The sequence below is a fragment of the Netta rufina genome (assembly GCF_964035555.1).
Source record: "Netta rufina genome assembly, chromosome: 4".
In the NCBI taxonomy this organism is placed as follows: Eukaryota; Metazoa; Chordata; class Aves; order Anseriformes; family Anatidae; genus Netta; species Netta rufina.
Genome location: NC_140127.1, coordinates 76876711 through 76887135, shown reverse-complemented (window position 1 = coordinate 76887135; position 10425 = coordinate 76876711). Strand labels below are relative to the sequence as shown.

Below are 10425 nucleotides of genomic sequence, written 5' to 3'. Positions count from 1 at the left end.
CTGAGCTCCAGGCACCGCTGGCCCAGGGCTTCGTAGGCAAAGTTCTCGTCCCGGTCCCCAGAGCAGATGAAGTTGCAGGGCGAGATTTATTCAGAGGTGCAGGGCTGCTACAAACCCCGGTCAGTGCAAGAACAAGGAATTAGCCTAAGCAGCAATTTCCTGGTGCGTGTCACAGGGCATTAGCTGAGACAGAGCACAGGGCGCGGGTGTGAGCTGGGGCTCAGCCACCCCGTGGGGCTAGGACCGGGGTGAGGAAGGCTGCACACACCAGAGGGCTGCACACGCTGAGGGTGCAGCTCGTGGGAATCACAGCCCCAGCATCCTAGGGGACAGCCCACACTCCCCGCAGCACATGTGGCCGGGGAGCTCAGAGCGCCCCTTCCCTGCCTGCACTGGGTGGCTGGGACCCACGGTCCGGCACGGTGCCCCTGTGCTGCACGGTGCTGCTGGAGGGGACAGCGTGCACGGCTGGCACTGCCGCTTGCTGAGGCCCCGACGAGGCCTGGGCAGCTCCTGAGGGGTCAGGGGCCAGGGGAGGCAGCGGGGGCCTGGCTCACCTGCGCCCTGGGACGGGCACTGCAGAGCCGGGCAGGAGCACGTGCAGCGAAGGTGGCACCACCGGCTCCTTGCCGTGTCTCCTTATCGCCAGCTGAGCACACGAGCCCTGCGGAAAGGACAAAAGGCTGCGAGGCAGCCACATGGACGCTGCCACATCGGCGCCGAGTGTGAGGGGCTGCGGGTGCCCCCATGAGCGGGACTCATCCAGCAGCACACGGCCAGCACCAGGGGAAGGGGCAGCCCTGAGCTCTCCCAGCCTGCGCCGCGGCACAGGGACTTCCCAAGAGCAGCTTTAAAACCTCTCAGAAATTGGTTAAATCTCACGCTGAGGGCTGGAGCGCCGGCAAGCCCTCACCCCACCCCCGCCCCGGGGTTTAATTGCTCCGGCTGCTAGGAAATTTCAAGGTTGAATTTGTCTAACTCCAATTTCCAGCCAGGGGATCGCGTTCTGCCTTTGTCAGCAACATTGAAAGCCCCCCCCCCGCAGCTCTCCCCCTCCCCAGCACCAGCAGCGGCACACGCGGGTCCCCCTGCACCTGCTCCCACCCGCCCGGCACAGTTCCCCCACGGCCCCCAGCCCACAGGTTCATTTTCTGTCATTACTGTGGTGACCCCTGCACCCTCAGCAGCATCTCTGTGTCCCCCGCTGTCCCCTCCCCACATTCAGGCTGCCCTCCCTCGGAGCATCACCCACCCCAGAAGGGCACTGTCACTGGTGCAAGCCCCCCCTGCCCGAGCAGGATCCCCTCTCCAAAGCCCCCCAGAATGCGTCACCAATGCTGCGTGTGCCACACAGTGACCAGCCTGTGCCCACATGAGCTCCAGCAGCGCAGGGCTTCCCCGCTGCACCCAGCAGAGCTGCTCCCTGCTTGCTGCAGCATCCCCTCCTTCCCAATCCCCCCAGCAGCTGGGAATGCCCCCAGGCCATTCCTTGCCTCCTGGGGACAGCCCCTCGCCCCTCCTTTCCCCTCCTATCTGCACCATCCCGGGGGTGGCACTGGGACAGCGGGACGGCGTCCTCCGCTCCCTCCCTGATCCCATAGCTGGGTGCCCCCTCCCCAGCCCCCCAGGGAAGATGCTGCCCAGCGCCCAGGCAGCATTCCCCGAGAATGCACCACTGGCCCTGGGAAGGATCGAGACCTCTGGGCGATGAGACAGTTCCTGGTCCCAGTCCCGCCTGGGAAACCGGTCCCGGTGCCGGCGGCGGGGCTCACCTGCGTGTGCGGGCGTCCCTGGGCCTTTACGAGCGGACGGGATCACGGAGCTATTTGTACCGGGGGGTTTACGGCCGGGCCGCGCTCTGAAACCCAAAACCCGCCCGAAGCGGCCTAATCACTCCCAGACGCGGCGGCCCCTGCGCTTTTATGGGGCGTTTTAGAGCAGGGGAGCTAATAAATTTCTGCGACGGCAAAAGCCCCGCCGGGTCGGGCGGGGGGGCTCGGCGGGGGGTTAGCGGGCCGCCCCCGAGGAGCTCTTAAAACCGGGCGCGGCGGCGCGGTGCTGCGCCCCGGCTGCCTCCCGTTACAGCCACACCGGCCCGGGAGCGGAGCCCCCCCCCGCCCCGCGGGGCCGGAGCGGCGGGGACCCCCCCGGCCCCCCCCGGCCCCCTCCGCTCCCCTCCGCTCCCGGCTCCCGCCCCCGCGGCTCCTCCTCCTCCCGGTGCCCCGTTATCCGCCCCGGCCCCGCGCCTTTAAGGCTGCGGCACCGGGGCCGCGGGGGGGAGCGGCGGCGGGCGCGGAGCTCGCCCTGCCCGCCGAGCGGCTCCCGGCGCCGGGAGGCCGAGCGCTCCGCCGCCGCCGGGCCCCCGCCGAGGGGGCGGGCTGCGCCCGCCGGGTTTAAGTGCGGCCGCGGCCGGCGCGGAGCCGCTTCATGCGCGGGCGGGGCGGCCGGGACAGCGGCTCCGAGGGGGGATCCGCCGCCGCGGCCCCGGCAGCATGAGGCGGGCGCGCCGCTGAGCCGGCCCCGGTGCAGGACCGGGGACGCGCCATGACCTCGGCGCGGGAGGCGGCCGGTTCCCCCCCGCTGCCCGCCGCGGGCGAGGAGCGCCGCCGGGGCGCCCTGGACCAGCTGCCGCCGCCCGCCAACTCCAACAAGCCGCTGACCCCCTTCGGCATCGAGGACATCCTCAGCAGGCCCTCGGGCCGCAGGGCCCCCCCCGGGCACGGCGCGCCCCCGGCCCGGCTCCCGGACAAGGCGGCGGGGCCCGGCGCGCCCCGCAACGGTGTGTGCGCCCCGTCCTCGCCGCTCTGCGCGCTGGAGGAGCTCGCCAGCAAAACTTTCAAGGGGCTGGAGCTGAACGTGCTGCAGGCGGCGGAAGGTACCGGGGCGCCTCGGGGCCGGGCCGTGGGCGCGGGGCCGGGGCCGGGAGCGGGGCCGGCCGGGGAGGCGGCCCGGGGCCGGCGGGGGCCCGGAGGGAGCGGGGCAGGTGCGTGTCCGGCGGCCGGGCCGGGCCGGGCGCGGAGGGGGCGGCGGGCGGCGGACTCGGTCCCGCGGCGGGCCGGGCCTGGGCCGCCTCCGGGGTCCCTCCTCGCCTCCCGCCCGGCACGGCGCGGCACGGCGGCTCCGGTAAGTTTGGTTCATGTCCGCACCGGGAGAGCGGGGCCGCGGCGCCGGACAGAGCCCGGACGACGGCGGCGGCCCGGGAGGGCCCGGAGCGTGCCCGCAGCGAGGACCGGGCGCGGCGTTACCGCTCCGCGGAGCCGCGGCCCGGAGGGAGGCAGAGGCCGGGGCCGGCCCGGGGGGCCCAGCGAACCCCCGCCGTGCGCACCGGCCGAGCCGCGCCGCGGGAGCTCCGCCGCGGCCCCGGGACGGGCGAGGTCAGAGCCCGGTACCGGGCCCTCGGCGCCCGGCATCAGCGGGAGCGCGAGCTCCGCAAAACGCTGCGGCGGGCGGGAGAGCCGGGCCCCGGAGCCTTTACCGGGAGCCACAAATAACGAGCCGGGTACCGGGCCGGACCGCGCCGCAGAGAGCACGAGATCGGTCCCGCCGGCGGCCCCAGCCCTAAAACGGAGGCAGCGGCCCCGCGGAGGGTGTGGATCCGTTACCGAGCGCTCGGGCAGACCGGCCGCAGCCGGCTCGCTCCCGTCGGTAACGAAAACCTTTAACGAAAACCCGCGCCGGGCCGCGGCTTTTCCGCCCCCCGGAGCGGGGCTGGGTCCCTCGCCGCGTTCCGAGCGGACACGCCGGCCCCGGCCGCGATCCTCGTTTGTAGCGCAGAAATCCCGTTTGCGCGGACTCCCGGCCCCGGCGGCCGCTCGCACCCGGTACCGGCAGAGGCGGCCCCGCGGGGCTGGAAATGGCCGCGCGGCTCCCGGCTGGGAACGGGCCCCGCGGGCGGCGGCAGCCCGGCCGCTCAGCCACGTCGCCGGCGGGGCCCGGCCCGGCCGCGGCTCCTCCGAACGCCCCCGGCGGCCCCGGGCTCCCGGCAGCGGCAGCCGCCGTGTGCGCGGCCCGGCAGCCCCGGTCCGACACAGGCCGTTACGGGGCGGACACCGGCGGGCAGAACGCGGCTCTCGGAGCTGACGAAAAGAAACGCCGGGGACGGGCAGAGCGGGCTCCCGTGATTAACGGGGAAAACAAAAACGTACCCGGAAGAGCACACGGACAAAAACGGGACAGCTCGGGGCTCCGTAATTATCGAAAAAATAAAAGCCCTTACCCGGACGGACACACGGACAGAACCCGGGCAGCGCGTGGTTCCCAAATTAACGAAAAAAGCCTTTATCCGGACGGACACACGGCCACGGACGTGCAGATCGGAGTTCTCGTAATTAACAACGAAATCCTCACCCGGATGGGCAGAGCGGGGTTCCTGTAATTATTAAAAAAAGAAAAAAAAAAAAAAAAAAGGAAAGAAACGTTACCCAGACAGACACCCGGACACGGACGGGCAGATCGCGACTCCCGTAATTATCGAAAAAACCCTTACCCGGATAGACACACGGACAGAACCGGCACAGCTCGGAACTCCCGTAATTAACATAATTAACGAATGAGCCCGCTGCACGGACGGACACACGGGCAGAAAATTGGGACAGCCCGGGGCTCCCGCACTTAGCGAACGAGCGCGCCGAACGGACGGACACACGGACGGAGCCGCCGCCGACCGGCGCCTCGCAGAGACCGCGCCTGGCCGGGCAGCCCCGTTACGGGCGGACGGGGCCGCAGCGGGGCCGGGGCCGGCGGCGACCGCTCAGCGGGAGGAGAACCGAGAGCGGCCCGGGCCGCGGCCCCGCGGGCTACGGCGAAGCGTTAACGGGAGCTTCACGGGGCGAGCCGCCGCCGAGCCGGGCCTCGGGAGCCGCGCTACCGAGCGCGGCGGGTCGGTGCCGCCGGCGGCAGAAAGGCTTCAACGGCCGCGCGGAGCCGGGAGCGGGACGGCGCCGCTGGTGGGAAGCCGTTACCGAGCGTGGAGCAGACCGGCAGCGGCCGGACACGGATCCGCGCATTTCGCAGAAGCTCTTTACCGGGGGCAGCCGCTGAGCGCGGTCTGTCGGGGCCTCGGAGCTTCGGCGCGGCCGGAACCGACTCACACCGCAGACCGGCCGCGGGGCACCGGGCTGCCGGTAACCGGAACTCTCTGAGGGCGGTCCCCGGGCCGGGCCCGCCGGCAGCGGGTGCTCCTAACGCCGCTGAAGCGAAAGGACAACCGGCAACGCGGGCCGGTCGGGGGCGAGCCCGGCCCGGCCGCGGCGCGGTGAGGGCCCTGCGGCAGCGCTCCGGGACGCACGATCCGGGGCGAGCCGCCGGCGAGGAGAGACCGGACCGGAGCCCCGGAACGCTCCGCCGGGCCGGGACAGGGGGGACGGAGCGGCTGCGGGGCCGCGGGACACGGGTGGGCTCGGCCCGGCGCGGCGAGGAGCCGGCGGGCGGCGGCTCGGCCCGGGTCGGGGCCGCTGTGGAGCGGCGGGGGAAGCGGGCGGAGCGGGCCGGGAGCGGCGGGAGGCTCCGGGCCCCGGGAACCCGCGGCTGGGCACTGGGCTCGGTGCGGAGCCACGGGCAGGGCCGCGACCGGCACCGGGCACGGCACGGCACGGGGCTCGGCTCGGCACGGCTCGTTTCGGCTCGCTTTGCACGGCTGAGCAAAACTCAGCGCGGCCCCGTCGGGCACCTCTCGGCACGGCTCGGGTCGGTTGGGCACGGCTCGGTTGGGCACGGCTCGGCGTTTCTCGGCCGGGAAGGGGCCGGGGGGCGGCGGGGCCGGGAGGGGGGGGTTGCACCGAGGCCGGGGGCAGCCGCGCTGACGCCGTGTCCCCGCAGGTCGGGAGCCGCTGGGCGCCTTCGGGCACCGCCCGGCCTCCAAGAAGCGGCGCAAGTCGCGGACGGCGTTCACCAACCAGCAGATCTACGAGCTGGAGAAGCGCTTCCTCTACCAGAAGTACCTCTCCCCGGCCGACCGCGACCAGCTGGCGCAGCGGCTGGCGCTGAGCACGGCTCAGGTCATCACCTGGTTCCAGAACCGCCGCGCCAAGCTCAAGCGCGACCTGGAGGAGATGCGCGCCGACGTGGCCTCGCTGCAGGCGCTGCCCCCCGCCGCCCTCGAGCAGCTGGCGGCGCTCCCCGAGCCCCCCCGCGCCCCCGCCGCCGCCCCCGCCGCCGGCCCCGAGCCGCCGCCCGCCGCCGAGCTCTCGGAGGAGGAGATCGACGTCGGGGACTGAGGCGGCGGGGCCGGGCCGGCACCGGGAACTGACCGCGGGCCGCCGCCGGAGCGGGGCGGCCGCGCTGCCCCCGCCCCCGCGCCGGGGGCTTTGGTGCAATTTCTCTTTTTTGTCTTTGTTCTTTTTTTTTTTTTTTAATTTTATTTTCTATCGTGTCTGTCCCGTCGGTCCGTCCGCGAGGCCCGGGCCGCCCCGCGTGTATATATTTTGAATAAAGGAGACACCTTATTAACGAGGAGCGGGGGGGCTGGCTGGGCGCGGCGGGCTGTGCACGAGCAAACGGACGGACAGACGGACGGACACCCAAGCACCCGCACCCCCCGCTGCAGCCCGAGCTGGGCACAAGCATGGCGTTCTCAGCCTGGGGGAGCCCCGGGGCGGGCGGGGGCGAGGTGGGGCGCGGAGCCGCGGTCCCTGAGCCCCCGGCTCCCTGCTCAGCCCCGCGCCGGCACCGCCACGGGGCCCCAGCCCCGCGCCCAGAGCGCTGGGACCCCCCCGGCAGGGCTGCAGCGGGGACGCGCTCGGGGCGCCGCCACCCGCAGCCGGGGCAGGGAGCAGCGGGGGGGCGAGCAGCGGGCCCCAACCAGCACCCCCGGCTGTGTGTCCGTGTGTCCGTGTGTCCGCGGGTGTGTGCCTGTGTGTCCGTGTCCGCGTTTCCGCGTGTCCCTGTCCGTGCCTTTGTCTGTGTCTGTGTCTCTGTTGGTGTAGCCGTGTCTGTGTGTGTGTCTGTACGTGTCTGTGTGTTCCTACGTGTGCGTGTTCCCGTGTCTGTGTGTGTCTGTGTGTGTCTGTGTGTCTGTGTGTGTCTGTACATGTGTGTGTTTTCGCGCCCGTGTCCGTGTGTCCGTGTGTCTGTGCCCGTGTTCGTGCCCCCACCGCCCAGGCAGGGGCAGGCAGGGGCGCCCCCCGGTACCCGGACACCTGCTCCGAGTCGTTGGGCTCCACGCCGCCGCCCTTGACGTCATGCTCCGGTGACGTCACCGCGCGGGGGCGATGACGTCACTCCCCGAGGAGGCTCAGGGCGAGCGGGGGGTGTCCGAGCGGCAGCGAAGCGCTGCTCCGTGCCGGGGGCCCGGCCCCGCACCCCCCCCGTCCGTTCCCACCGAGCCGGGGCGGCCGCGGGGAGGTGACAGGCAGCTGCCGGCCCCGTGCCCTTGCCGGCCGTCCCCGGAGCCCCCTGTCATCGCCGCTCCGTGTGAGCCCCCCCGGGCTCCATATGAGCCCTCGCTGATCTAATTACGCCGGTGCAAACTTCCGAACGGAGACCCGCTTCTTCCATTATTTACTCCATTTTTAATTGCATTGTCCTTCCCTTCCCCCAGCGCTGCAGCAGCGCCGGCCGAGGGGGAGGGGGAGAAATGAGATTTAGCCCTGAAAGTGCCTTTGAGCGGTCCCCCCCCCGGGAATTGCTTTTAATTTGACAGGTAGGAGGCCTGGGGAAGGCGGGCTCGGGGCGTGCGCGGGGCCGCGGCCGCGATCCCGCCGGGGTCGGGAGGGGCGCGCCCTGCCCGGGGACCCCGGCCCGGCCGTGCCGAAGCCCCCGGCTGCGGGCGTACCTTGGGGGGGGGGAACGCGCGAGGGGCGGGGGTGGTCGGGGGCTCTCCTTGTGCTGCTTGTCCCCTTGGCTGCGGGCAGCCCCGGACAGGGCTCCGGAGGAGAGGGGACAGAAGACAAGCAGTGGGGGTAAGGACCCCCAGGGGGTCCCGCCCTGCCTCCCTCCTCCCTCTCCTCACTGCTTGCAGACTCCGGGGGCTGCCTGGCCTCGGGAGCCCCCAGCCCGGCACCCACCCGGCTGCCCCGGTGCTGCTCCGGGGCCGACTCCTTCCCCCCAGCTCTGCACGGGCCCCCAGAGGCCCAGAGACTTGAGGGGGGGGGGTGTACACCCCGCGGGGAGGGGTTGTACACACAGCAATGGGGTTTGCACACACAGCAGGGAGAGTTTGCACACACTCAGATGGGGCTTACACACAGCAATGGGGTTTGCACACACAGCAATGGGGTTTGCACACACAGCAGTGCGGTTTGCACACACCGCAGGAAGAGTTTGCAGACACACAGATGGGGTTTGCACACACAGCAATGGGGTTTGCACACCTTGCAGGGGGGGACTGCACACACAGCAGTAGGGTCACACACACAGCAGTGGGATTTGCACACACTGAAATGGGATTTGCACACACAGCAGTGGGGTTTGTACACAGCAGTGGGGTCTGCACACACAGCAATGGGGTTGCACACACAGCAGTGGGGTTGCACACCCCCGCGGGATCCCAGGACTCTCACACTGCCCCGTGGTGCCCGCAGCCACGGCCCCGCAGGGTTGGGGCAAGGCTCCGGGCTGCTGCTGCCGCCAACGCCTCATTCACTTGAGGGGCGACCAAAAAGCGGCGGTTTGTCCCCAGCCCCAGAGCCAGGAGCCCTGCGCTCTCCCCACGAGCCCCCAGCAGCCGCAGCCAGGAGCCAGGAGCGAGATAACGAAGCGCCTCTGCGGTCCCGCAGCCCCCCGGCCCCTCCGCCACCCCCCTCCCGGCAGGCGGCCACGCCGGCGATGTCCCCGGTCCCCACGATAGAGCCGGGCACGGGGCCGCACGCCCGGGGCCGGGGGCTCCAGTCCCGCAGTCCCGCCGCCCCCAGAGCCTCCCCGAGCGCCGCCGGGACCCCACATCCTCGGCCCCAGCCCTCCCCCTGCGCCCCACAGGCTGGGGGGGGCAGCGTGGGCAGGGATGGGGGAGGAGGAGGGGGCTCAGGCCCCCGCGTTTTGGCCCCGTCCCCGCAGCGAGAGCCGGTGCCAGCACCTCCCGCTCCTCCGTCCGCGGTGCCCGGCGGCTTTGGTGCCCCCGCCGCGGCCCCAGCCTGCCCGAGCCCCCCCGGGCTCAGCCCCCCCGCCGCCGCCCGTCCCGTCCCGTCCCGTCCCGCGGGCTCCGCTCCGGGACGTGCCGCAGGCGCCGGGCGCGCCGCCATCGGCAGCCGCTTCCCCGGGCCCCCCGCCCGCAGCGGCACCGCGCGGGGGCAGCCGGCCGCGGGCTCGGGCACTGGCAGCAGCTGCGGCCCCCCCGGTGTGCGCGCTGGGGGGGCTGCGGGAGGCAGCGGGGCTGCGGGGGGAGCGGGGCTGCGGGGCTGCGCGGCGCCGCCCGAAGCGGGGTCCCCCCGCGTCCCCCACGCGCGCGGGCGCTGAGCACCCCGGGGGGGTCCCCGGCTGCGGGACCCGGCCCGCGGTCCCGGGAGGCCCTGCCCGGAGCCGGGCCGCGGGCACGCCCCAGCCGCGCTCGCCCCCGGGTGCTCCGCGCCCGTCACCGTGGCGCTGGGGCAGCTCCGTGCCCGTGCCGCCGGCGGGGGCACCGCCAGGCCCGGCCCCGCGCTCCGCTCCTCCCCGCGCGTTCTCGTCTTTTTCCTCTTCCAATTTTCTGGATGATTAACTCTGCTGCTGTTTCCTGACAACCTCTGCTGTTGGTATTAATTTCTTTTAACTAGTGATTAATTACTCGCTGTCTCCCGTGCTCCTTCTCCCCGCCGCCCATTTGCATATTAATCAAATCCTACTTGATGGCCTGCCTGCTGCCTTCCTGCCACGGCCCCTGTGACTCCCATCACCTGCAAATGACATTACAGGCGCTGCTCTCCTAACAGCGGGGCTGGGGGCCCACAGCAAACACAGCGTGACACCGCACCGGGGGCAGCGGGACCCCCCCGGCCCTGCCCCTCACCAGGACCCCTGCTGATGGGAAGCCCGGGCACTGGGAGGCCCCAGCTGGGCGGTGGGAGGCACTGGGGGCTGCCTGGGCGCTGCCCCCACCTCACCCCAGGTGCTCAGAGCACCCCCCCGTGCCCCTGGGACCCCCGGGCTCTTCTCCATGCCCCGATGTTCCCAGGGTTGGGGGCCCAGTGCAGCTGGGCTGAGCAGGGAGGTGGAGTTGTTCCCATCACTGGTGTATTTGGGACACGTGGCCGAGGCTCTAAGGGACACGATTTAGTGACGGGTCATGGTGGTTGGTTGGACTCATGGTCAGGCTGGTGGTTGGACTCGGTTGAAGCTCATTTCCAGCCTAGGTGGATTCCATGAATTGGTGACTCCGCACTGCAGGGAGCAGCCTGGGCACAGAGCTGCCCTGTCCCTGCTGTGACAGCGCTGTGTCCCCATGGCACCACCACCCCTCCTGCAGGACCCCGCACTGCCCTGGGCAATTGCCCATCCCCTCTGTCCCTGCTGTCC

The 10425-nt window shown here is 71.9% G+C and overlaps 1 protein-coding gene across 1 annotated transcript; it reads left to right on the top strand.

Annotated features, from left to right (window-relative positions):
* Positions 1-2363: 2363 nt before the first annotated feature.
* LBX2 (ladybird homeobox 2) lies at positions 2364-6372 on the top strand. Its single transcript, XM_084285578.1, has 2 exons — positions 2364-2875; positions 5818-6372. The coding sequence occupies exons 1-2, from the start codon at positions 2545-2547 to the stop codon at positions 6213-6215; spliced, it is 729 nt and encodes a 242-aa protein (XP_084141704.1). The 5' UTR covers positions 2364-2544; the 3' UTR covers positions 6216-6372.
* The last annotated feature ends 4053 nt before the right edge of the window (positions 6373-10425 follow it).

Excerpts from the sequence above, each read along its gene's own strand:
- LBX2 (XM_084285578.1), top strand. The coding sequence starts at position 2,545 with ATGACCTCGGCGCGGGAGGCGGCCGGTTCCCCCCCGCTGCCCGCCGCG. Across the intron at positions 2,876-5,817 it reads CGTGCTGCAGGCGGCGGAAG|GTCGGGAGCCGCTGGGCGCC; the intron begins GTACCGGGGCGC and ends GTGTCCCCGCAG.